The sequence below is a fragment of the Gymnogyps californianus genome, chromosome 20 (assembly GCF_018139145.2).
Source record: "Gymnogyps californianus isolate 813 chromosome 20, ASM1813914v2, whole genome shotgun sequence".
NCBI classification, from domain to species: Eukaryota; Metazoa; Chordata; class Aves; order Accipitriformes; family Cathartidae; genus Gymnogyps; species Gymnogyps californianus.
The window spans coordinates 8,716,454-8,744,000 of NC_059490.1; the positions used below are offsets into that span (position 1 = coordinate 8,716,454).

At 43.2% G+C, this 27,547-nt stretch overlaps 1 protein-coding gene across 1 annotated transcript in view; it reads left to right on the forward strand.

Annotated features, from left to right (window-relative positions):
* The window catches only part of VPS53 (VPS53 subunit of GARP complex), a 69,030-nt gene that overhangs the window by 3,605 nt on the left and 37,878 nt on the right, over positions 1 to 27,547 (forward strand). Inside the window, exons 3-11 of the mRNA XM_050908833.1 lie at positions 534 to 583; positions 1,340 to 1,406; positions 16,375 to 16,461; positions 16,744 to 16,859; positions 18,013 to 18,132; positions 23,873 to 23,951; positions 25,176 to 25,319; positions 26,468 to 26,610; positions 27,306 to 27,447. Coding sequence (XP_050764790.1) covers positions 534 to 583; positions 1,340 to 1,406; positions 16,375 to 16,461; positions 16,744 to 16,859; positions 18,013 to 18,132; positions 23,873 to 23,951; positions 25,176 to 25,319; positions 26,468 to 26,610; positions 27,306 to 27,447 — 948 coding nt within the window. The remainder of the gene's footprint in view (positions 1 to 533; positions 584 to 1,339; positions 1,407 to 16,374; positions 16,462 to 16,743; positions 16,860 to 18,012; positions 18,133 to 23,872; positions 23,952 to 25,175; positions 25,320 to 26,467; positions 26,611 to 27,305; positions 27,448 to 27,547) is intronic.

Consider the following 27,547-nt stretch of genomic DNA (forward strand, 5'->3'; position numbering starts at 1 on the left):
CAGCACTGGCTTTTTTGGCTTTCAGCTGTTTCTAGTCAGTTTGCTGGTGGTGCTGGCTTGGCTTTTTTCCCTTTGCCAGTGGTGGAGAGCTGTTTCCCCTGCAATACTCCCACTGCAGCTCTGGCAGCAGCCAGGCCTCCTCCACCCCATGTGCTGGGTGTCCGGGCTCTGTGAGGGTCTCTGCCCAGGGAAGGCGAAGGCTCTGTCCCCCTTGCCCACTGGAGGTCACTGTCACCACGCCGTTTTGGGAGCAGTTCTGCTGACAAGGCAGGGCTCAGGGCTGGGTGGGAAGCGGGGAGCCTCCGGGACCTGCAGGGCTGCACCCTGGCCTGCCCTGTCTTTTGCTGCTCTTCATTATGTGACCTGAGGAGCAGCTAAGTTGCCGTGTGTCTCAGTTCCTCCATCTGTAAAACAAAGTCATCACTCTCCTCTTTGTAAAGTGCCACGCGTGAGAAAGCGTTAAGTATCACAGCTGACGTGTATCGCAGTAAGAGGTTCCGCGTTTCACTTCTCTGTTTTTTTTCATGTTGTAGTCTTTGGCAAACATCGATGAAGTCGTGAACAAAATCAGATTGAAAATAAGGTAAATGTTTCTCCATTTCATTGCACCTCAGGTGGCGAGTAGTGTGGTTGTCACCAAGGCTTCATAAATATAGCCTTTGCACTGTAGCTGATAGGAATTAATTTGCTTCAAAGGCATGAATAGGGTCAGTCTCAAGTCCAATAGCGGGACAGAGACAAAAATGACTCCCTGTAATTACAATTCTTTTTTATACTTTGCCTCTATTGTATAATACGTGCCTCTCAGGTTATTTTAGCTGATGGGTTGCAAAGTAGAGCTTTGAAAAAACAATGAAGAATCAAGAAGTACCAAATTTTAGTACAGTCTGAAGGCTGAGAGAACAAACTACCCAGAAGATTTCGTTGCTGTAAATTTATTCTGTTTGTGAGGTCAAAAGTACAAAATAAATATAAGTGTGCAGGAAATACTTACATTTTCTGTGCGTTCTGGCATTACCAACCTGAAATGATTGAGACAGCACTTTAATATGTGGAAAGTGGAAATGAAAACAGACAAGGGAAAACTGACAATATTGCTTAAGGGAAGAGAAATGCAAGAAGCCCTGATTAAATTAGGAAATGGATTTTTATTTTTGCAACAGGAGTTTTAAATTATGTAAGATAGTGATGTCCTACAGAGACAGAAGAAAAAAAATGTTTAGCATGGGTAGCACCAGCTTTTTTATTTTAAATCTGTTCTGTAGCTCTCAAGGTTCCCACAATTGTTTGGGTCAGGCACATAGAGAATGAGTTTGACATTACAGCTTCTTTTCTCCAGGAGGTTGGATGACAACATTCGAACTGTGGTGAGAGGACAGACCAACGTGGGACAGGATGGCAGGCAGGTACGTACATCTCATCTCTGGTAATGCCAGAGGTTCTCATCTTGCGATGCTAAATTGAGACATGGCTCTGGCAGGCAGAAACCCGCTCCCATTGTTAAGGAGGTGTTTCTGCTGTCTCTTACACTAATGACTTTGCGAGCTGCTCGCTCAACAGCTGTTCTAGCCTGCTTTCTGATCGCCCTCCAAAGGGAAGTGAATGAGAAATGGATTTAAAAATCAAAAGGAAAACCAGGAGGCTTGTGCGCGGTTGTGCCACTCTGAAGTTAATGATAAAATGAACAGGATTAAATAGGTGCAAGCACATTTGCTGCTGAGTAAGGATCAATAAAAGGCTATTTAGCCTTTTAACTAAGTTGCTAGTGACTAAGCCTGGTGACTGGCTACCAGTTCATCTGGCATGTCTTATTCAGCTGCCAGATTTTCACTTGTCTTTTGCTTGACAGATGTGTTTGCTTGGAGTACAGTATCAAAGAGCATGGCTGTGGCTGCAGTGTTTGTGAACGCTGAGCTTGGTCCACATGTTATCTGATTTTGAGGTATCACCCAGTGCTGCTGTATTTCCTGTGTCTGTTCTGTTTTAGACCAGGAACATTAATGCCTTGCATCGTCAGTCATGCTGCTTTCCTCAGTGTAAACGCTGACTCATCCTTTTAATACCAGATTTAAGACTAGTTTGCTGGGATGGGGTAGTCATTCCCTCACCAGCATGGCTGGCTGTATTTTCCACTTCTTGCTGCAGTAGCCATTGGCGTTTATTTCTAATCCTACCTCTGCCACAGAGTCTGTGGCCTTGAGTGAATTATTTAACTTTATAAGCCTTTGTATTGCTTTCAAAAAAATGCAAGACGCTTACCTCTCCTAGCAGAACTAGTTTAATGCTTGCAAGGTTGCCTGAGTACTGCTGTTAAACTGGGAATGTGCTTGGGATGTGGCATACCTAGGAGTGGTGCTGCCTGTAATCACTGTGGAGGGATGAGACAAGAAATCAAGTGGGGAGGCAATTACAGAAATTGAGGAGGGAATGGAAACTAGTGCAGTATGTGGAGAGTTTGGATATGATGGAAAGCTGGTGCTGTTGTAGCTTTTTGGGCCCATTCGAGGTGACAAATTCAGAGAAGACTGCAAAAAAGCAGGATCAAGAAGAGCTGTGGCTGAGAATTGCCCAGAGTGCCTCAGGACTTGCAGGTCCCAAGGATGAACGTGGTGAGAGATGAACAAAAGCAGTGCCGTGGTCAGCTATGCTTGCAGGATAACAAAAGTGTCTGTGTGCTATGGAGATTCGGCGAGCTTTGTTTAGAGCTTTGCCTTATGTCTGTGCTTTCTCACTCTTTAATCCCTTTGAAGTTCTCCAAAGCATATACAGATGGACTTGGACAATATCCTGCTCTGAAGTACTGGGGAGGCAGATCTGTCTGTGCATCCCTTCATTTAGTTTGGTTGTAAAGGAACCAATTAAACTCCTGTCCAAGTAAAAACCTTCAAACGTGCATGTGTATGTGGCGTGTCTGTGCAGGGCGGCTTTCAAGTGGCCTGGAGCTGCAGTTAATCACAAATATTCCTGTATTTAGCTGTGAATTTTCCCATTTTCCCTCACTTCGTTGCTTTGCAAGGTAGAAGCAGACTTTAAGACAGATGCCAGAGCTTGCAGTTGCACGGACTGCATGGGCTGAGGCCAGACAGTCTCCCAGAAGCGTAACAGTTGTTTCTTTAAGAGATCCTAACAAATACTGAAACCATTCAATTATTGAAAGTGTTAGTTCTCTGGTAAGGAAAATTGTTTGAATCTGAAATGCTGCGAGCTTTTTCTTTCTGCGTTTCTAATCTAAGTCCACCATTTCACACTTGTACGTGCATTTCATATGTGAATTGCTGGAACCAGACTGTTAGAGTGGCAGAACTTGGCTGGGTCTTGAAGTTTAAAGCAGTAAAGGAGCGTCAGCAAGCTCAGGCCTTGCACGTTAGCTGGTCGGAGGGACCCGCAGCAGAGGAGATCATCTTACAGTGCTGGGGAATGCTTGAATTGCATTTCAGTTTGAGATGAAATTTTATATTTGTCTCTCCAGAACCAAACAGAGGAAACCTAGAAGAAACATTTGTTGTTCCTGTCACCCCCTGCACTACTTTCTCCGAGTAGTGTATTCTGTGTGCTAGCTGGGGGAGTGAGGCAGGCTTTTTCACATGACAACCCTGTTGATACCCGATTGTGGGGGCGAAAACCTTGCTTTTCAGCTTCAGTTGCCTGTTCCTGTGCTGAAGAGTGCCTTTGTTTTACCAGCATATCCTCAGTGGAATCAAGGACACTTAGAAATGTTAGGTTTTTATAGAGCAAGAGGCCTGGCTTCTCCCACTTGGAGAGGAAGGGTATCATTTTCCAATGTATGGTAAGAAATTGTTTTGAAACAACTGAAAGCAAGGTGCCTTTAAGACAAGTCAGTGCTCTGCTAGGAAGGGAGTCAGTGCTACTGAAAGGGGCTTTTTTCGTTATTTACCTTTTCTGGTAGTAGTTTGTAGTTTGGTCCCACAGTAAAATTAGGTTCGTTCTTCTACTGATCTTCTGTTCTTATTAAATTTCTAGGAAATTTGTATCCTCAAGACCAGTATTTCCCTGCAAAATTTGATTGAAGCATACACATGGATATATAGTGTCACCCTGTGAACCTCTCCCTTAGGAAGCCCCAGGATGAAGATTGTTATTGCATTTTATCATAGTAACCACAACTGCAAACCACCCTTGATTAATAAAGAAACAGCTAGCTTTTCCAATAGGTTTGAAACAAAGCTTAAAACCAGCCACAGCAAAAAGTTTAGTCTTCAGATACCTTTTCCCAACTATTTGACTTAATTCCATCCCTTGACACACTGAGACTCGAGAGGAATAATGCCATCTATCATGTCCTTGAAAGTGTGTGCTGTAAATAAAAATGTGTATGAACTCTGATATTGTAGCTGCTGGAATTTCAGTGGGAGCTCAGGATCCTGTGTATTTATTGCATGATTGGATCTGGAAGGTGTTTTGCAAAAGCCTCTTTCCTTCAGTCACATTCTCTCCTAACAACTCGTGATACAAACTGTAATCAGCATTTGCCAGAATTGCCTGACTGCGTGGTACCGGAGCTGGAGGAGCCATTCTTGTCTGGAGAGTAAATAATAGTTTTCATAAACATCCTTTCAATCTCTGACTTCCTTCCAAAGGAAACATAAACCTCAGATGCAGTGGTAGAAGAAAAAAAAAGTTCTTGTTTAAGTCAAAGCAAGCCAGGAGGGGGTTCCCTGCTGAGCCCCTGCTCTCAGTTGTCCGTGTTAGCTGTGCCCTGCCTGCCTTGGGTTTGCGTGGGGAGGCAGAGCTGCAGACACGAGCGGTTGCCATCCCTGCTGCCCTTGCAGGTGCGGGAGCACCGTGTGCCGTGGGTGCAGAAGCTGATTCAGGAAGCTCATCTTTGGCTTTTCCATCTCCCGTCAGTCTTAACTGCCAAACACGGGGTTGGGAATCTCACGTAGGCCGTTGGTTCAATTGGTGCCCAAATCACTGGGACCTGCCATCAACCTATCTGATCTCTTTTTTTTTTTTTTGGTAGCGTGTTTGGAGACCAGTGATACCAGGCAGGTTCCTAGAAGACAAGCTAAGGGTATTTAGCCTTTAACAGCTTGCTTTCTCTTTGGGGAAGGAGTCATTTACCAACTGAGCCCAGCAAAGCAGCTTTCCCTCTCGTGTGGAGGAGCAGTGCTTTACCGAGCCTTGTTGAGAGCTGCACCTTTGCAGCCATCCAGGAGAGGGGAGTCCAGCCTTGTTTTTGAGACCAGGCTAATGTTTTACTGATCATTGATGGTGAGGGAGTGCTGCCAGAGGAGAAATGTCCGAGTAGTGCTGCATGTTATTTTCATGGTTAGAGCAATCTAAATCCCAGTCAGACCCAGTGGGGAATATGCAGTATGCAGCTATGGCAATGTCCTCTCCATGCTCCTTAAGGAAAAGGAGACCTTAGGGATAGCAAGTTCAAAATCCTAATTGCAGATCCAGCCACTGTACTCCCTGTGATCGAGTCTCCTGTCCCATCTGGCTGGTAATGTGGCAGTGGTAATGATGGGGATAACACTGCTGTGTTCCACCTGGGTGCTGAGATGATTGAGCAGGTCTTCGAGGTGAATTGTAGGTATGAGAAGGATGTAAGAGTAGCTTTTTATGGTCAGTCTTTAACTTTTAAACTGTTTCCCAAATAGTCTTGATCACATACACATGTTCATATAAAATAATATTTAGGTGTCTGAAAAAGCAGATTCTAAATCTAAAAATAAAGTCGATCAAATAGATGTGGCCCCAAAAGAGTTATTTAAGCAGCTCTAAAGACAGGAATGCTCCCTTCTCCACAAAGTGTAACGTTTCCCAGTTCAAAGCATCTGCCTTTTTGAAATTTTGCCCTAGAATTTCCTCCAAATGCAAAAGCCTTAAAATAGTCTGGCTCATTTGGCTTCCCCTTCCTGGTGCGATATTTCAGTAAAATCTGTAGACAATACCATGAACTTCAGAAATTATCTCACTAATGATCCTTTTATGGGAGGAAACAACAGTCGTGGGTGGAACATTCCTCTGCAGGGCGTAACAAAATTTTCCTTGGGAGTCCCAGACTTGGGCTATTTCGGATGCCTTGGGAGAGGCTGGGAATGCAGGAGCTGCTGTGGTTCAGTTGTAACAATATGCGGTTCAAGCTGTGCCTGCAGTTTCTGGGGAGCCAGTGCTATCCGATTTTTCGTCTGTAAGGTTTTTCTCAGAGCTGCTGCTGAACTGGAGTCTGAGCTGACCTTGCTAAGAGCTGCAGACCAGTTGTGGCATAATTTCCTCTCTGCCCTAGGGTGTAGTATAAAAAGTTCCCATAGATTTTTCCACTGAGCGTTTAACACACTCCGTACGGTTTTATTTGTCACTCTTTAGTTGTGTTTATTGCTAAACCTTCTGCATGGACTGGCTGTAATTTTTTTGACAGTTGCTGACATGCCTTTACTGGTTGTTTGGCTGAAGCTGCTTCACCTATCAGGCTTTTGTCCTTGTAATAAAGTAGCCTCTGTGTTTGCAGTCTAGTTTAACCCTTGACAGTATCTGTGCAAGCAGGACGTGGGTGCCCGGGTCAGTAAAGGTGAGGCAGGTTCTTACAAAATCTATTTCAGAAGGAATCAAGAATGCAAGAGGAATCCCAAGATTTGTGGCTTTATAGTTTGAATCTAAAAAAATATTTCTTTGTTATCTCTGGTCCATCTTTCCCTTCCTGCCCTGTGCGCAAACATGCATAAAGTAAATGACGGAAATTGAATGAGTAAAGACTGTTTAAAAGAAAAGCTTGGTTTGTCTCTTAGTATCTCCTACTATGTTAGGGTCTGGCTCAATTAGTGGTAGAACAAAGTTAAGTGTTAACGAGAAGAGAAAAGGGATGTTTTCTGGGCTGGGAAAAGCCTTGCATGTTTCTCATGGCTGAAGATACTGGTTGATAACTTGGATTGCTTTGGTTGGCTCCTGCTTCTTTGCTCCGGGAGAACAGTAATATATTTTTTTTCATAACTACAGCAGAGCAAGAAAAGAGATGGCAGCTGCTGTGGTTAAAGAGTACAAATATATTCTTGCTGTCCAGCCTGAACCCAGCACAGCAGTGGACAGTTCAATTAGCCATCCCATCCTTTGGTAACCAGCGCTGTCCTTTCTCGTTGCATGTAAAAAGAAACGTCTCAGCTCTGCAGCTGTGGGGAGGCTCAGACTGCCTGCCCTGCCCGGTGTGTGTGCTGCAGTGTCTGGCAGTGTTTAAGCCTGTGGAAGGAGGAGGATGTGTCTGGCATAGAAAAATGCCCACAGGTTATTGGGTTTGACAAGGTCATACATGGAAGTATGTGAAATACTTTTCTGTTTTCTTTTCTTTAAATAGAGATCAGGAAACACTTTGCAGAATCAATATAGGGAGGAAGAAAGGATGAAGATGGATGGTGAGCAGAAGAAGAGAGTGATGCAGGTGCTGCATGTGGCAGAGAGGAGAGCAGTGGGGAGTATGGTACTCTCCTGCTGATGGGGTCATCCCAGCTACTCGAGTGCCCGTTTAGCTAGCGGTGTCCTGAGCTACAGGGCAGCTGGTGGATGGTGTCACTCGAGTCAGCGGCTTGTCCTCTCCTCAGCTCTGCGAGTGCTGGGTTACAGGCAGTGTCTGCCCGGCAGGCAGGAAGGTGATTTTGTGCACTGTTTGCATAAACATGCTTAATAAGCAGCACTGTTGCTTCAGCCTCTCTTCTTACCTCCACCTGTTTGGGTGGAGGTGGCTTTTTTGATTGCAGATTGTGTTTCACGCTAAACTAAGGTAGTCAGTGCTTTCCGATCTCCTACCGTAGGCACTTTTATTTTGTTTTTTTATTTATTTAAATATATGCTCGCTTCCAGACATCAAATTGCGTGCTGATTCCTTGGCCGCGGTGCCCAGGTTTGACTCGTGGTTGGTGTTGATGTGCCTCTGCTGCTGGGACAGCATTGACTGCCTTTGCCTGACCCTTAAGAGCGGATGAGGAAAATCACCGTAAGCTCTTAATAACTAATTAAGCCTAAGCCAAATAAAATATTTGGGGGCTTTTTTGTGTCACAGTCCCTGATGTTGTGGGCACCATTTTTCAATTATATTCATTCTCTCCTGCATGGCTAAGCTTTATCTCCTGTTTTTTTGATGAATGGGTCATTATTCTGAAATATGAACAGACTAGTGTTAGATTTCAATACGTTTTAAGATGGTGAATGGATGAGGGTTAAATATTGTGTCTTAAGCTGTGTAATTTTATACATTTAAAAAAAAAGGTCATGCCACAGATTCTGTAAGACTCCAGTCGAGTGATTAAAGTCCTGTAATATTCTTTTGTAACCAATGAATAATAAACAGTAGTTGAGCTGCCAAAATAAATCAAAAGTGAGTTTCATTTAGAGTCATTTCCCTAGTGAATTATGACAGTTGGACAATGTCTGTCCAATCTACGAGACCCAGTGGGCTTTTTCTAACCTAGAACATGTTTATTGAAAAGGGTTTCAGGTGAATGGCATGCCAAGAAGAAATAGTGCTGTTTATTATCCTTCTGGCTACTGGCCATGAAAACTGGCATCTGCAACTGTATGAAGAGGTCAAGCATAACTTTTGCCATCTGCTGCAAAGCCTGGTTCAAGGCAGAAGCAAGTCTGAGCTTGACCTTGCCTTGTGCTTCTGTACGGAAAGGCGGTGGATGCACACGGTCGCTGTCCTGCAGCCTGAGGCTGGAAACCGGGTCGTGTTTTGTGCTGGCAAAAGGCACGCTTTCTTGCTGGTGGCGTTGAAGGCAGTGCAAGCTGCAAAGTAAGACCGGGCTGTTCCACAGCCAGCGCTGTTTGGTTTTGATGCCAGCAAAGCGAGAAGCCCAGCTTGAAAATAGAAATCCTGACAACAGGCAGGAGATTTTTTTCTTGCTGTGGGTCTCATTTTTTTTCTTTTCTTTCTCTTTTTTTGTTGTCTCACATTTTCGGTGCGTGGTAATGTTTATTCCAGCTGTGCTACCTCTGTGCTTACGGCTGCTGAACTGTCAGCATTTCCACTTAGAAATCCCTACTTGTAGGGTTCATGGTATGATTGTCCGTTCCCCCACCTGTGTTTTGCCTCTAAGGTCTCAACCTGAACATGAATTCATCGTGCAAAATCTGATGCAACTCGAGTGGTTGCTAAACTTGACCCCCCCAGAAGTCAAGCGTGGTTCTGATATTGCAAATTTAACCGAAACGCTGCCTGCAATATGCAAACTTGTCAGCAGACAAATTGACTGGAATCCCTCAGTCATTTAATGGCATCCTAGGCAAATTTAGTGTGCAGCACTCCTGATCAAACAAAACCAGGCGGCTCGGTGCTAGAGCAGAGGGTGAGCGAAGGAGCGGGTGTGCATGACCGCCTGCAGCAGCCGAAGGCAGTCGGTTACTCGGCACCTGGAGGAGAGGCCCTGAAAGACGAGGTATGTCGTGGGCACAGGGAGGTGCAGTAAACAGCTTCAATCAGGGTGTAAACAGAAGTGATGTGAAGGGCAGAGACTCACAGCTTTGCTATTCTGAAATAGAGTGATAAGGGAAATAATAAGTGTCTGCACGGGGGAGTTTTTCCTGCGTGATAATAGTGTTTAACGTGTTGAGCTGGGCATGGGAGAAGGCTGTGGCCGTTCACCTGCCAACGCAGAGCGGCGTGATGAAGCTGTAGTAACCCTGATGAAGCTGTAGTAACCCGCCATGAGGTCCCAGCATAATGAAGCTAAAGGCTTTGCTAGAGGGTTGTGCAACTCACACAAGTAACGTTTAAATGGCCACGCCACTCTGCTGCAAATTAGATGCCTGACTGTAAAACTTGTGTAAAATTACTCACCGGAGCAAGACCACTAAAACCACTGTCACTTACAACACATCACCACCTTTCTTCATGGTGCAGGCATCAGTGTGCAGGGCTGGCCAATGCAATAAAAAAAATGACAGCTCATAAGGGCGTTGGACTAGCACAGGAGTGCCGTTCAGGAGTTAAACTGCAAGGTTTCAACCAGCACAACCTGGAAATGGCCTCTCACTTCACCCCCTGTGTCTGTCAGTGTTTGTGCAGCTATTCAGAACGTGGGGTTTGATTTCTAAGCATGATTTGGGGGGGTTAAGTGAAGGGGCAATAGTAGCAATTTTAAGCTTGGTGCAGTGTTGGACGTAATCTGCTTTGTTGATTTAAAGTGTCCTGTGCAGCCTTGGTGGTTAGGACTGGAGCTGATGACGGAAAACTCTATTCTTTAGTGACAATTATAGTAGTTATGTAATATTCGATGAACTCCTAGGGTAGAAATCTGCTAAAATCAAACCCAAGTGCGATGAGCCCTTCAGGTTTGTCGCTCAGGGAAATCAGCTGGCACAGCTGCGGTGCAATGTTGTCTTGCTCTGACAGACAAGCCCTCTCGGCTTCAGCTGCAGTGGTTTATCCTTAGCTGTAAAACTTAAGAGTTTTCTCTAAAATGAAATCAGACTGAGAATCAAAGTATATTTCCACCCTTTCTCAATCTGGAGGGACTCATTTGTATGAGGTTTTAGCGGCAGAAATTGTTAGGCTGGTCACAGTGTGCAAGGGTTTCTTTGAAATCTCTGCAGCTGAGACTCCTTGGAGCATTGGGGATGGGAACTTATTTTTAGTCATGGTCTAGATTTTCATTGATCTGGGTTGTAAGTGTGGCAGCAAATGAAAGAAGCGTTAACGCTCTGTATTCAAGAGTGGGGACTGATCCAGGAGCATTAAATTCTCAGCATCCTGACCACAGCCGAATTCGTAACATTAAAAATACATTTGGATTCTGTGAATTTGGCAGATGTGTCAAGTGTCTATAAAATACTTAGTAGAGGGCAGCTTTCTGATGTGAGTAATAACATCCAATTGAAATATGTATTGGCTAGAATCAAATAAAACTAGCAGTTTCTAGCACAACACCAGTGAGCATATGGAAACCATCGAGGTATTTTAACCATTACTGGGGACAGAACAGTGTTAATTCAGTTAGTCCCCAAGCTCAGAGTTTCCCAAGCAAGCAAACTTCCTCTGAAAATTTGCTTTTTCCCCAAGTTAAGCGACATTTTGTAGTAACACCCGGGCCTCTCTTAATTCCCGTTTGCGTATTTCCTAGTACTTCAGTATTTGCTTGCACAAGTTTCCTGATAGGATGAATAAAGAGGTATTTAGAAATCAACACACCCAGTAATGAGACACCACTGCCTGATGGAAGCCGTGTGACGGCTCCGTACCTAGGCTGGGAGGGGAAGGAGGAGGCTCTGTCCGTCTGCAGCGGCTGCGGGGATTCGGAGAGACTGACTGTAATTCACTGAATTGTTTTTTTGGCTTGAGTATTGTTGCTAGTGCTGCTTTTGTGTGTGTTAATGTCAATCTGGTACTGTAAGTCACTGGAACATAACCTTTTAAAGGATGCATCACTTCAAAATTAATGAATTAGACATGATCTTGTCCCACCTCTCACTTGGGTTATTTTCTTTCCTCCTTTTGCTGCTTGGAAGATCTCATGTGGAAAGGTGACACAAGTGATGATGTGCAGACTGACCTTAGAAGTTGCTTGGGATAATGCCAAGTAAAGCTATTTTTTAGGCAGTCTTTTTCTTAGTGATTCATGGTTTAACTCTGCTCCCTATTGTTTTATACTGGTGTGTTTGGACTCTCTTCCTGTTGCATCTCAAGGTGAAGAAGGTTGGAGAGCTGTAGCTGATTCATGTGCTATGTTTTTCCCTCCAGCTTTGGAGAATTTGATGAAAACCCATGTAGCTCACTGTCTGCCCAGCTTACCTGGGGTCTGGCTGTGTGCTACAGAGCGGGTCTTCCAACTCCCGTGTGCGGTTTCTCAGTCTTCTGCATTTCATCTCTGCTGTTAACACAAGAGCAGGAGAGCTTCCACTGCATAAATATAGGCTGGCTGAGAAATGGGGCTGGCTAAAAATACATCAAGTTCTTAAACTGGAAGATCCCCCTGTGTGTTCCCAGCCAAGAACTATGTTTTGGGTCCCTGCTTCTGCAGGTGCTGGGGCTGTACCTCCCCAGGTGCTACGCGTGGAGCTGGGCAGCACCCTGCAGAGGCACCCTACCATCGCACCCTACCATCGCCCGCTTCCCTCCTGCAGCTGGGCCATGCTCCTGAACCCGCGCCGGGGCAGAAGATCAGACACACTACACCAGAGGAGGAGGAAAGTGATACGTAGCTGAAGCCTGTCTTGTATTGAGCGCTCTGTCTAGAGTCTCTCGCTCTGTTGCTGGTCTTGCCCTCTTTGCTGAATTTACTGTTGTCGGAGCAGCTGGGGTACCCCGGGGACAAACATCACAGAAGAAGCCTCTCAGTAGCAGCCATGGCTGTGGTTCAGACACTGCTGACCGACGGATCTGTCTCTCTCCGGCAGATGAGCCCTATCCGTGCCGTATTTCTCAGTTGGTGCCTGGCATTCAGGGACCTCAGAGGTTGCATAAAGTTTAATAAATAATGCTGATGGGTTAATTGTAGCTTGCAGGCTCAGTTGTTGATCAGAGTCATATGGTGTTTTTCCAGTACATCGCAACCTTAATTTCAACATCCTTGTTTCATGTAACCACAACAGATGATGTGTCCGGTCTCTTTTATTTATTCGTGGTCTTCTGCCCCTGAAATGAACTGCTGTTGTAGGAAAGGAAACACAATAAGTTAACTTCTGTATGCTGTTTGGGGGTGCGTACATTTACATGTTTCCCAGTTGCTGTGGCGAGGAAACCAATAAATGAGTAATGGCAGGTGAACCCTGCGTCAAGCCACAGATGTAAGATTACTGGATGTCGTTCATCGTGTAAAACAGTTATACTGGAATAAGAGCAATTCTATTCTCTTGATATTGTTTGGTTTTAGAATTTCTGTCCAAAATAAACCACCTATTAATAAAATAATAACAAAAGCAGTAAGAAAATGCTTTTAAAATTCACGATTCACTGTCTTGACAGGGGCAGAGTGTGAAGGGAAATGCATTCTCTCCAATATGCAGTGTAGCCTTTAACATGGCTGTGGTTTCCCCTCCTGTTTTACAGCAGAAAGCATAATCGTTAGATAAATTAATAAACTTCTATATTACACCTTGAGCAATTAAACCTACTTTCACGCCCTAGATGTCGGTTTATTATCCCTTAATAATGAACACCATTTATCAAATATGAGGTATTTTCTTAAAATTGAAGTTTTTATTTCCTTGGTTTTGCTCTTTGCTTTACTCTGTCTTTACGGTGACCAGGAAGGTGAAGGTTTTTCTCCATTATTGGTTAGTTTTCTTTATTTCCTTCCTCTGCATGCAGTATTTTACTTTCAGATGCTGCAGTTGGAATGTTACAGCCAAAAAGGTTTCATTGGTTTCTTTAAAAAGAACCATAAGAAAGTTTAATTGTAGGCTTTGTGCAAGAAGTAACACTTTTAATTTGGTTCTGAACTTCCCATCAGATCTGACAGTGCCTTCCTGACTTAAAAAAAAATAGATTTTCATGCAGTGTTACTTTCAGAAAATCTTATGTATGTTTGAAGAAATGTTTTCATCTCTAGATGTAAATTATATAAAAACCAAGCACATTGATGAATTAGTGTGTTCTGACTCAAATAAGGAATATGCAGCTCTTTTTTAGGAGAGTAGCTAAAGATTTATGTCTTAATGGCTAAGCACATATTTGGAAGCAAGTTTTAAGAAATGAAACGAGTGTTTATGAGCAATTCTGATTTACTCAAGTCTGTTATGTTTGCTGTTGAGTTCTGTGTGTGTGGTTTTTTTAACAGTTATGGAAACGTATCCCCTTCTCTAAGAGATGCGATACAGAACTTGAACAGAATGGCAGCTGCTGTTCGGTCTCTCCCCCACATCCCAGCCATGTTATTTTTCACAGCAGTGGGAGACCACAGTTCTTTAATTCATCAGATGGGGGCAGAGCACGTGTTGTCTCGTTTGTGTTTTTCCAGAGTCTGTAAGGAGGTAAAAGCTACAAGTGTCGGGACCAGGTGATGACACCAGTCCACCTTATTTTTGGCAGTTTTAAGTGTACGAGAACAAAATCCCATTTTACTTTGGTCGGTGTTCCAGGGGTGGTTTTTAGGTGGGGAGTTTGCCCACTGCTGTGTGTGCTGGTTTCCACTGAGCACAGAGCAGCGAGCAGCAGGAACGTGTTCTTCAGGTGTAAACCAGTTTCCTGTAAATAGCCTCTGCTGGTTTTGTCACAATATTATTAAATAGCACCGTGACCTGTTAGAGAAATAGATTGAGTGTGGTTTCTTAACAGTGAGCAAAAGAGAAACTGCTAATATGTGGGCAGCTAGAAATCCTTGTTTGGGCCATTATCTGAGGATAAATTGTGGGCAGTAACTTTGGAAAAAGTCCCTATATTCAAGTAGATGATACTCTATCTCATGAGGAAAACCGATAAGACAGTTTTCCTTTTGTGGATAGGAGTTTTAACGTAAAACCTGTAAGACCTGAGGTGGAAATCCGCACTCACAGTATTGTTTACTCTGAACTTGGTAGCTGAAGGCTGTTGAGAACAAATGGCTTTGAGCTGCGTATTGATGCTTAAAGGAGCAACTCAAATGCTCTCTGCCTTGGAGAACAGGTTAGAGATGCCACCCCCAAGTGAAAGGATTGTGGTGGATGGCTGGAGGTCTTAGAGTTTGCCTTGGCGGTCATGCCAAGGAGAGCTGCTGGGGCTATTGTCCCAGCCTGCATCTGAAAAATTAGCCCTAGGAGAGGGGAATGGGATCAGAGGTGTGTCTAAGAAGCGTACGGCTAGTTGGGATTTTGAGGCGGTCCTGCTGCGTGTCTGCATGGCTGTGTTGTGCTGCATGGTGTGTAGGACCTCCCCAGGCTCCTTATAGCTGATCCTCTGTACCTTGCCTCCCAGTGGTTCTGTATGCCTGAGATCCTAACAAATACCTATCCCTGCAAGTTGGTTTGAGATGATCCAAAGTTTGAGTAACTTTTGTGAGATTGCCTTGGCTTTGGATATGAAGGAGGATAACATCTCTTTTTGGAGAATCTTTTTAATTGGCAGCATAAATCCTCGTCTCTTCTTTTGGAGAGTTCAGCAGCTCTGACTTCCCTGGGATCATGCAGAGAAATTAGCATTTAACATTAGTGCTGAAGCAAAGGGAAACATAGCAATTGGCGTCTGTGAAGAATTTCAGGTTGACTTTTTTTTTTTATACAGACCTATCCAAATCTCAGAATATGCAGGACAGTTGCTGCTTGCTTCATAGCCCACTTGAGTAATGTGCTGCAGCCGTGGTCTGGGACTGAGTACAGAGACTATAGTTAAATATGTTGAAAGGAACATTCTTTAGTTCTTTGGTTTGCACTTAATCCACATGCCTTTAAATGGAAGAGAAGAGAAAACTTTATTCTAAAAGGTGGCTAGGCTGGAGCCAAATGAGAAGGAAGGGGGTGGTGTTCATTTCTGATATAGTTGTCCCTGCAGCACATTTGTGTGTTCATTTCCCTTAGCGAACATGCTATATGATAGCTGTGTGACACTAATAGATAAAGTGTTAACTTTCACATGATTCAGAAGATATTTCAGAGGAGACTTTTTTTTTCCCCCTCTGGAAAATGAATTATAAAACGTTTCCAACTTTTATACTTTTATTATAATGCAGCTATGTTCCAGCAAAAGCTCCTGGCAAATAGTTTGCTCATACATTTCCAAATGAAGATGTGTTAAATTTATTTGCTGAAGGAGCTTGTAGCTTGTGCTGTAACCTTGGTCATGGGACTGGATATAAAAACAGAGGGATAGAAGCCCACTTAACAGCGGGAAACAAAGTGGAGCTGGAGCTGGAAATGTTATCAGACTGGGAAGGCAAAACGTGTTGAATTACTTCAGAGTCAGATTTTGGACATGTGATTTTGAACATGTGGCTTCACTCATTGAATCCACGTGTAGTTCACACTGGTTGTGTGAGGTCAGGATGCACCATGGTTGTATAAAGGGGACCACGTGCCCCAAGAAGCTTGCAGTAAAATAGCACAAAAATCCAGGCAAGGTCCATTTCCCATGCTCGACCCTCTTTACCTGCTAAACCCGTGCCCTCTCTTCTGTGCCTAGAAGGAGCCGTTCCTCCTGCACGTGGGTGGGAGGCTCAGCTGCCCACCCTGAAGGTATCAGCAAAATATGCATTGTGTTTTCCAACAGGATAATATCCTGGTAATTCAGTGAGGGGTTAGGCAAGTGTTCAGTGTTCTATATGTAATTTTGTGTATTTTTTATTTAGAATTAATGATAAGCATTGACTTTTGATATGCTGACGATATTTTCTTTGTAAGAAAACAGCTCCCCTCCACTGTCCCAGCCCAGGGGCTGTAAGGAGCAACTGTGTATTTCTTAGAAGATCAAAACTCAATGTGGGTTTTCTTTCCACTCTGACTTTTTTTCTTTTCCAGGCCCTGGAAGAAGCCCAGAAAGCCATTCAACAGCTCTTTGGTAAAATTAAGGATATTAAAGACAAGGCTGAAAAATCAGAACAAATGGTAAGCAGCAGTTTCTTTCTAGCCTTTGAAAGGGAGGGGGACACTGACTTTTGCTTCCAGTTCTCATTAAGAAGGGAACATTTTTGTCTTTGGTCCTGCTGACTTGTCAGTAATTTGCTGTCAACCATGTGTTGAATCTGTACCCTTGTCCTTGTGTTAACATGGCTGTAGAGCTAACATGCTTGTAGTCCCGAAGGGAGGAGAGAGCCCTTCTTATCTCCTTAAAATTTTGTTGCTGTGGCTTGATATTTAGCCAGACTCTCGTTTTTTTTCATTCGCTAGGTTAAAGAAATCACACGGGATATCAAGCAGCTAGATCATGCCAAGCGTCATCTGACCACCTCCATCACCACCCTCAATCACCTGCACATGCTGGCGGGGGGTGTGGATTCACTGGAGTAAGTATGTGAATTTTTAGTGGTACTCTGATGCCACTGCTCAGTTATTAAGTTTGGTGCAGTGCTCTGAGTAGGTCTGTAACAGCTGCTTGTTGTTCTGGAGGGAAGTTTGCTTAATAGGTTGCAGTCTTGATTTTTGCTGGCAGATCCTGTCTGTGTTGCTCTGAGTGACCTGCAAGTTATGTTGCTGTATTTAAGGGTTTGCAGCATCGATTGCTTGAATTGCTGTGTTGATCCTTGGTGATAAGGAATGAGTCTGGCTTCATTAAAGAGTAAGACAGTCTGTGCAGTTAGGTATCCTCATTAGGGATGTGCTCTTCAGGGATTTGGGGGGATTTTTATCAGTCTCGCGTCTTAAACTGGAATGAGATCTCTTTTTCGGAAAGGTTTACTCTAGTTCTGAGAATGAGTTTAAAGAAGCCTTACAGCTCGTACTGTGTATGAAGGGGGGTTAGATGTTTCTAATAATCCTTTGTGGGTTTTTTTAATGTGCTTGAGGAACACACAGGCTAGGGAAATGCAGTTTTTTACATGTTGCATCTGTGAAGTTGCGAGACCCAGGCACAGCCTGTTCTTGGATTGTAGCAAATTCTGCACGAACACTGGGTTGTTAAGTGTTCAGAATAAAATTTTGCTTAGGCTGCTGTCTCCATTGGAATGATCCTGAAGGATGAAATAAAAATAAAGAAACTTGATTTTTTTCTGTCAGTTCCCTGTGAAAGTTATTAACAGAAAAGTCAAGGCTAATAGCTTTTCAGCATAATGATTCTCCTCCCTGTGAAGCTTTAACTCACACTTTGTGTATGATGACGAATGGCTTAACTCAGGTCATTATAGTGAAATAACATTTACTGCCTCCGGACCCATACTGGGAAGTGGATGCATTCAGTAGTTTACATGTTCTTTGCCAAGTGTTGCTTTTGACATTTATGGGTTTTGAGGCATTGTTAGATGTGTGCTGGATTGGTTTATTTTAGCATCAGTTAAATGAAATTTTAATGCTGCATTGGAATGTTAATGAAGAGTTGTGTATTTTAGAAAAATAAATGTCAATAGGGACCGGCATGACCCAGTGGGGATGAGGTAACCTGTGGAATTACCACCCAGGATTTTCATCGAACCTGCCTTTGTAAATCTTTAATTTCCTCTACAGGGCTATGACCAGGAGGAGACAATATGGGGAAGTTGCCAACCTTCTCCAAGGTGTTGTGAATGTGTTAGAGCACTTCAACAAATACATGGGGATTCCTCAGATTCGACAGCTTTCTGAAAGGTAAAATGATCAAACCCTGAGCACTTGCATGCCTGCTGGGAAGGAAGGTTAGAAAATGCATTAGGCAGAATCAGTTTCTCAAGGATGTAAAGGCTGGACGTGGTCCTCTGAGCTTCTTTCCAGCCAAAACAAACAGGTTAAAATTGGACACAGTTTGCTCAAATCTTGAGCAGCCTATTCTGTTAAATAACAGTAATTAGTACGGATGTAATTCATGAATGCTTTGTGCTTCTCATTGACTGGCTTTTAATTTACTTACCTGGAGTAATCTGTGGAAGTGCAAATTGTTTTACGTGATCTTCATGGGCAGGTGTTTGTGGTGAACCCTGTGGTGATGCTTTCTCCTGCTTTCTTAACCTCAGTGATACAGTTCAGCAGCCTGGCATGAAGCAGGAATAAATGCATTAACATAATGGTGCTTGGGGCCCCTTTCTGCCCAGACATGTGCCTTACTGCTGTCGAATTGCTGTCAAACTGCGTAGTTGCCCAAGGGTTTAGGCAGGCAGGATTTCTTTTTGTGCATTTGCCAAACTCAGTTATTCTGAGCACCTTGAGTTTCTTCTGCCAAAACCTGCTCCCATTGCCCAATTCTGCTGAGATTTGAGGCTTATAGCAAATCTTCCCAAAATCGCGTGCAGCACACCTGACTGCTCTAAACATTTATGCTGAGCTTGTATAGTCTTGATTTTTCTAATGTGGAGTTATACATTTAAATTTGGTGAGTTTTGGTGCAGCTCCAACAGCAAGTGCCCACCGTTCTCAGCAGTAGCAGGTGAAGGCTCAGTGGTGACTAAGCCGCCAGATCTCCTAGGGTCTTGGCTTCATTTGGGAGGTGACAGGTGGGTGTCGAGGGAACAAGGCCCTCCCTGTTCCAGGGGCCATTGCTGTCCCTGGCCAAAACCTACTCTTCCTGCTTTACAGCAGGCTTTATTTCTCTCACATCACACATACGATGTTTGCTTAACAGCCTGTAGTAGTGCTGAGCACAGCTCCGAGGTGAAAACAGCCTATTAACGTTAGAGATGACCCTTCTTAATGATACAACCATATCTGATAGCATTTCTTTTCTTTTTGAAAACTGCAAATCTATCACCACCATCCTCTTGATGCCTGAGATGACTTTGCTCATTACAGAGGTACTTGAAGGAGCCTTCCCGGCACAATAATTAATTTTTTTGGTGACTCCCTTTGCTAAGACAGCAGTTGGCTGCCTGTGCTGTTTAGTGGTGTTTGAATGATTTGCTTGTAATATTTTCATGTAAATCTGTTGGACTTTCTTTACGGTATAGGTACCTCTTCCAGAAAACCCAGATGGAATCCATGAAACGGAGCAAAAGAAAAATCCACCCTAAATCTAGAGAGAGAGATGGGGCCTTGTTTTAACAAAGCATTTGACCATAAGCACTTGCTTAAATGAACATGAACAATAAGGAAATATAAACATATGTCAGTGCTTTTCTGGATTTAGGCTGTTATCTGTTCCAACCTCATGCTCAGAAAGATAGCTTGCTTTATTTTCTTCCAGAGTGGTAATGCCCTTGGGCAGAAACCTGCTGTCATTGGCCATCTTAAGGCCAAATATAATTTAAGCCTTGGTCCAGAATTCTGGCTGGTTTTCCCTTTCTGATGGATGATTATTTAATACTTTTGTAGTTGCTGATAATTATAGAAAACAATTCATGCTGCTGCTAAAAGGCACAGTGGTTTCAAGTCACGCCAGACAGACTGGCAAGGACACGGAGGAAAACTTCTTTTGTTTTATTCTCCCTTCAAGATAAGGATCTGAAAAGCTCAAGAAAGTCTGTTCCTCCTATTTTTAGAATTGCCTCGGCAGGGTTTTCCTTCCAGTGTTTACACAGAGAGAGTTGCACCATCTGGTAGCGATAGAAGCGGCTGCTTGTGGGGCGAAAGGAGAGCTGCACCCAGGGTGTTGCTGGGATCTCTTTACTGCTTTGACATCCAGGCAGCAAATTACTGCAGGGAGGTCTGCAGCACAGTAATATCTGCTTTGGAGTTTGACTACGCGTGTACGTATTAGGGCCCAATTTGGAGTTGACTTTTCTCTCTCTTTGCTTGGAAATACTTTTGTGATTCATGAAATATCAAAGGAAGTTTGCCTGGCTTCTCACAGTGCTATTTTTAGATTGTGAAATTGCTGGGGTTTGATATCTCATGAATTTGGTTTAATGGTACAAGTGAAGCCTCTTGGATGTTTGCGAAGGCAAGAAATGCTTTAGTAGATGTTGGCACAGACCTGTGACAGTAACCGAAGTCTGTTATATGCAGTAAGTCTATTATATACACTGCTAAACGAGCAGATTCTGTTGTTTTCTTTAGTAAAGAGCCTCTCTTTCTTGGCGCGAATGGAGTGAAGCCAAATATGAATGGGAAACCATGGGAAGGAAAAGTGCCTGCTCAGTGGTGTTGGATGTGTTCTTTGTCATGGGGTATTCAATTTAGGTTCCTGCTCCTAGATGCTGTGAAAACTAATGATGTGTTTTTAATGTTGCTTTCCACCTGTTCTGTCCCTCTGAAAATAACCAAACAAAATCCCACTGTAAGTATTCATTGGAAACCTGACTGAACTCTCAATTAATGGGCTTCTTGTGCTGATCCTGTTGAGTATTGATGTAAAAATGTCACAATTCACATCCAAATGTAAATATTTTCCTAATCGTGTTCCTAAAACAACTTCTTATGTGGTGCGTTGGAAGTTGTTTGTTGTAGTAAATAGCAATATTTTGTTATCTCTCAATCCTCTTCTGTTTTCTGTCTGTGGAGGGCGCGTACAATTAGTGGTCACAAACCCACCCATGGAAGTGGTTGAGAAAGCCTAGCAGATAGTGGAAAAAAGCCTGGAAAGTATTTAGGAGAAAGACGATTATAAGTTTGCCACAGAAGAACAGGCTAGCTCAGCCTCTTTTTATCTCAGCAAGCTGCCAGGCGTAGTTTAAGATTTCTGGTAGCTTTGGCTAAAGGAATTGCGGTTTCTAGTAATTTAATGTCATTTGAAACATAACAGTGGGTTTTCTTGTTTTTATTTTTTTAAAGGCGGGGGAAACAGAGAACAAAAGCCACTAATAATAAAACAAAAGCCAGAGAAACAAAAATCACTCGTACTCGGGTAACCAAAGGTTTTTGGCACATGTGAGCAACCCCAGGAAGAGGCAGTTCCCTGCTGCGGCGAGCGGGATGGCCGCTGTGATACCCCAGCACACTGCTGGGGGGAATCTAGTCAGGAAAAGATATCCTTATCAAACCGACCTGCGGAGAGATCCTAAATCTGTTATCAGCCGAGAGTGCCTGGGGTTGCTGAGCCTTAGTGGGCAACTCATTTTTTGCAAGTGGTTAAACATACACTCTTATACAAGTGCAGAAACGGTCCTTCAGCGGTGAATGCGAGTGAAGCCAGCCATGGGGTTGAGGCTTTTGTCGCTGCAGTTTCCATTACGTGAAGGTTATTCTGAATTATTGAAAGGCTCACAGCTTTCCATGGGGAACAATAATCTCTAGTGGCTAAAGCAAGTGCCTTCCTCTGTTCTCTGCCTAAAGCAATCGCTCTGTAAAGAGATGCCATAAAGGTTTTCATGTTTGTGGGTGCATGCTCGTGGAAAAAAATAATTGTGCATGTCTGTGTGTGCTTACGTAAAGAGCGATAGTTACTGGGAGGGCAGTGAGGCTCCCTGTCATTGCTCACACGTACCTAAACCTTTGGCTACTTTGATGTCTCTGCCCCATCCCTATCTTACAAAATATGAAGCGGGGGAGGGGGGAAGGCTAAAACTCATTTTCCCTGTTTGCTGTTGAGAGATTTTTAAGCAGGACAGATTTTTTTTTTAAAATATATTCATCCCAGTTCAGCAAGGCATTCCTGCAAGTTTCTTAATTTAAGGGTATGAGAATCCCCGTTAAGACTCTCCTTGAGTACTTTCCTGAATCGTTGCCTAAAACAACAAAGCCCGCGGACAGGGCTTTTAACTGCTTGACAGTGGCTCTTTTAAATTTGTTGAGTCTTTAGGAATCTGGCTGCTGCTCTTTTCAGTGCCTCCACTGTGCTTGCACTGCAGCTGTTGTCAAATAGGAAGGTCCCTGTAGCTGGGCGTAAGGAAAGAGGTACCACAGCTAATAACTTCCAGTTGTTTATACAAACTCATTCATTTCTGTGACTCCTAATACTAAAGACTTCCTGTTTCTTGATTATTTAAAAGGTAAAATTTTTCAATCCATGTTTACTGTCTTTTTTCTTTTTTTCTTCCTTTTTCTTAAGGATCAAAGGATTTGGTTCTGTGATGCTTTCTCATATGAATTACTAGTCCTTACTTGTACAATTTAAGCAGGATGATACCTGTAGTTGTGGCTGCTGGGCTGGGTTCCTCCTTACTGCTTAAATTTCCCACTCCTTCTATTTCAACATATTAGTGAATCCCTTTTGTTTCACAGTTCTGAAGGTGTTAACTGGACATCTATACCTGGAAGAGTAGAGTAGTTTCTAAACATTCCTATGAAGCAGAGAGCTTGAGTGAGAATTATGTTTGACATTGCAGGCAGGAAGCTTTTCCAGCAAAATCCCCATAAATAAATCCTGGATAAGGCAGGTCATACATACAGTTAAATCACAGATATAAAGTTATGTTTCAACCATCACTTTTAAAGGACTAGAATTTTCTGCATTTGGCACCATTAAAGAATCCAGCCTGTTCTCCAGCGTCGTCAGGTCATCTTATAGTGTTGCGCTACTAATGGACCTCAAATGGGAAGATTAAAGAAGCAGATCATTCCTTGATAAGGTTCAGGAGTCTTAAACAACAAAAAAAGTCCAAAGTCTTCTCCCCACAGTCTGAACAAACATTTTCACAAAAGTAAATGTAGCACTCTTCTAACGTATCAATCTCAGTGGAAAAATCCACTGCTTTGAATGATCAGTTTAGACCTTAAAGTGTTTCCAGTATAATAAAAAGTGATGGAAGAATTCAGGGCTGCAGAGGGATATAAGTGCCTGACTGTAACTGTTTGTTTTGGCTCTTTCTAGTATGTGTAGGCATTTCCATTTCCCTAGAAGTATCAATTAAGCTGTATTGACTTTTATTTCTGGAAATTGGAAGCTTTATTCTCTCAGCTAAATAAAGAGCAAGACTGTGGTTTGTTCAAAACTTTTTCACCCATTTCGTACCTTTACTCTTTCATGCTTCTTAAGACATGGAGGATTTATAGGATAAAGCCACAGCCAACAGTATTCACATGGATGCATTTAAAAGTAGGTCAGTGCACCTGGAACTGTGAAAGGTTCACGATGAAGATTGAGACATTGTGAAGCTTTTTACATGTCAGAAACATACTTTTGTTGAAATGTGATCAACATACACGGATGTAAAGATAGATTGATCGCACTGGCATTAAAGGAACCCTGCTGATTTCTCAGCTGATTACCTGGCCCTTATTGAAGTACTAAATGGCAGCAGGGCAAGAGCGTCTAGGACGTGTTCTGCTACAGCTCAGGGGTCAATGCTGTAGAGCTGGAGTTGTCATCCCAGTGTCATTCAGGGAGCAAATGCTCTCCCAGTTTTGACATACAGGCCTTCTTAGTGTGGATCTTTTCTCTTTAGCATGCTTTTTTTTGTCCCTTAAAAACCTTCACGTAGCTGTTAGTGTTTCAGTCCACTTTGTAGTAATGTTTGCAGGCAACGAAACAAAGAAGTTATTGTACCACCAACAAAGCCCTTGCTTCCTCTGTCCTCATCAGGGTGAAGGCAGCGCAGAATGAGTTGGGACAGCAGATCCTGGCTGACTTTGAGGAAGCCTTTCCTTCTCAAGGTACAAAGGTAAAGGTCTCACTTCCCCTCTTCCTCCCAGTGAAAAGTGTTGCTGAAAACTATTCAGTGTAATTGTCATTGGTTTTAATCTCATTTTACATCTAGATTTGATCTCTCTCTGTTTCAGGAGTTATTTTAGAAAGCAAATGAGTCTCCCAAGCTGTAGGGTGCTAGGTATATTTCTCACTGTTTCTGTTGAGTGAATGTGGGAGAGAAATGACACCCTTCCTCTGTCACGCTGCGCACATCTATTGCAGTGAGGTCTGCAAGCCAGTCAAGGAGTGCCCCAAGCAATTAATGTGTGGCCCTATAGACCAGAGTGGGGTTCCGTCGGCATCTCACCCAGGTTACTGGTTATTTGTTGGACACAAAAGGTTTGTGTTGTGTTCAGAGAAAGCCAAGCACAGGCTGTCTGTTGACATGCTGCCACCAAGTGTGTCTCTGGTTTACTCAGCACAGATACAAATCTGGGCTAGGGCTAAGGCACCAAATGTGCTTCCCCAAAATGATGCATCCAAATGTTTGCAAACAATATGGGGGGTAGGTAAGAATTTGAATTTACTTCAAAGAAAACACTAGTTCTGTCTTCTAAAGTACCAGCTGTGCTGGTTTCTTCATAAAACTAACAAGTACAGAAATGAGGAAACTATTTGGAACAGATCCTTGATGAAGGCCAAATCTGTGTCCATGTGAAGCAGCATCAAAAGAGCATTTTTTAAAAAATGTTTCTAGATTTTCTGTCTTCTCTGCTAACATCGTGGTATGTGCCAGTACAGACCAGCAGATGCTACTTTGTGTTGCAAATTGATCATCTCTAGACTGCTTTTTTCCCCATTAATTTGGCCTTCAGGTTTGCAGAAAAGGGGTTTGCTTGTCCCATATGTCAGCTACTTCTCTTAGCTGTTCCTCAGAATATCTAGGCCGATGAAAGGCTTTGCAGAAGTGGTGGGACAACGGTTCTTTCTGTAGATGGAGCTGGCAGCTCCTCTGTGGTAGGGAGCTTCCTGGCTGTTGAGCTATAGAACAACTTTATGGCCAGTGAAGTGGAAGCAGCTCAATTTTCATCCAACAGAAGAAAGATGCCTAAGTGATAATAAAGAGTAGCAGCAGAAGCATCAAAAAGAGAGGAATAATGGGAAAGGATAAAAACAAGATAACCTGGATGCAGTACAATTTACAATCACCCATTCAGCTATTTAACCTTAAATCATTTGTTCCTGTTTATTTTGATAGAGGCCTGGTGGACCCAGCAACGTCCTACGTGATGCGTGTCTAGTTGCCAATGTCCTGGATCCCAGAATCAAACAGGAAATCATCAAGAAATTTATTAAACAACACCTCTCAGAGTATCTGGTCCTTTTCCAGGAAAACCAAGATGTAAGGGAGGCTCAGCAAGCTACGTTTGGATTTCACATTTTGCTCTGCTGGCGTTCACAAAGTTCACGTTTCCACAGGTTCCTGTGGTGAAACGTTTCTAACCTGAGGGCTCAGAAGCAGTGACTTGCGGGTGTGATATGGACTGGCTGATGAGTTGGGAGTCAATGTCCTCCCTGCCAGGATGACTTCCTCCCACCTTAGGCCTCAGTTTCATATATCAGCACTGGAAATGTTTTCCCCTCGTATAGTAAATAAATAAATTCAAGTTAGATATACTTTCTGCCCCATAAAGGGTTGAAAAATAAAACTTTGAAAGTTGCAAACCCAAAAACTTTGAAAAACACCACCACCTCCCCCCAAACAAACAAACAAAAAACCCCAAAATGCCTAGAAAGGGGGGGAGGGATTTCCAGGAAGTGGATTAATCTTTGTAGCTAATTTTTAAACTTCGTGTCCTGATGCTAACAGCTTTTTAAAAATTTACTATAATCATCTTGAATTTAGGAAAAAAAAAACCCAAACAACCAAACAAAACCAACTTTGGATCAAAATGTATTTTAACAATATTGAAATTTTGACAGTTTGTGACAAAGAGGAGAAAAAGGCTAAAATGCTTCATTTTAAATAGCATTTTTGGATCAATCTTTCTACTTTTTGACCAGAAAACACGAATACTGGGGGGGGGGGGGAAATCCCATCCTGCTCATGTTGTAAGAATTCATGTAGAAGTTTGTGGGTCCACAGTCCCCAGAGTGTGAAAACCAGCTGAACGTGAGAATCCAGGAATTCCTGCGTTCTCATCCCACTGTTGACTTTAATTTCTCGGTCTGTGAAATAAAGAGGGTGGGATCAAATGAATTATTATTGGGTTGAGTTTTCAATAGTACCTACCTGATTTAGGAGTACTGTTATCCTCATTTTCAACCGAACTCGCGCTCTTAATTCGCACAAGATAGGGTTTTCAGTCTGGCATGTGTTTAAGCGCTTTGAAGAATGGCTGTTAGCATTCAAAGTATTATTAATAGCAGTCAAGTTAGCTTTGATCGATAGCCCAAGCTGCTCTGCGAAACTACAGCAGCACAGTTAAGCAGTCAGGCTGAATATTAGCAGCTGCTGCTGCTAAAGATGTTGTTCTCCATCTTATTCAGGTGGCCTGGCTGGATAAGATTGACAGGCGCTATGCTTGGATAAAGCGTCAGCTGGTGGACTATGAGGAGAAGTACGGGCGCATGTTTCCCCAGGAGTGGTGCATGACGGAGCGCATCGCTGTGGAGTTCTGCCACGTCACGAGGTGAGCATCTGGGGGGCTCACGATGCCTCCCAGCAGAGTCACCTTCCTTAAAACAAAACGTTGTCTTGTCTTTCGCCAAATTGATCGTATAGCCGTAGGACTCTGAAGGCAGTCTTCAAATATCTATGTAGAATTGTCCATGATTAAAAGCAAGTGAAGACTGAAAACCCTGAGAAGTATCACTAAAACTGCATATACTTTTGAGAGAGTGAGATGATGTGGAAATCAATTTTCAATGTAACAGAGGTAAAAATCAGTAATATTAGAGGCCAAGTGAAATAGTGTGAACTGACTATTGTGTGACTGCCTTGCACCATGCTCGTTGCCAGCCAGAGACGGAGGACCAGAGGAGGGTGCCAGCTGGAGTCCCAGTAGCACCATTGCCTTTGTTCTGGGACCCCAGTGAGAGACACTGCGCTTCCCAAGGTTTGATACTGCGGGCTTTTCTGGCTGCAGTGGTGCGCTGGCTGTTAGGAGATGGGGTCCTGTTACCCACAAAGCTCTAAACAACTGTGGTTATGTTTGAAATGTGATCTGTAAAGCAGTTTTATGTTAGAGAGCATCTTAGGAATTAGCTTGAATTTTGTGAAGAAAGTCTCTCTAGGGAATAGACTGAATTACAGTGTTAGGTTTCAGATCTTTCTCTTTATAGAAAACCACATTTATTTGTTCTATTTCCCCCCCCTCTCTTTCAGGACAGAGCTCGCTAAGATAATGCGCACAAGAGCAAAGGAGATTGAGGTGAAATTGCTTTTGTTTGCAATTCAGAGGACAACCAACTTTGAAGGACTTCTGGCTAAACGCTTCTCAGGTTGCACTCTAGCTGATGGGACAGTGGTAAGGGGATTTCTAAAGAGCAACCCTTTACTCAACAGCCTCTTTGGGAGAAAGAAGCCCTCTCACGCATAGCTGTGGTAATGGGAGACTGCAAAAGGTG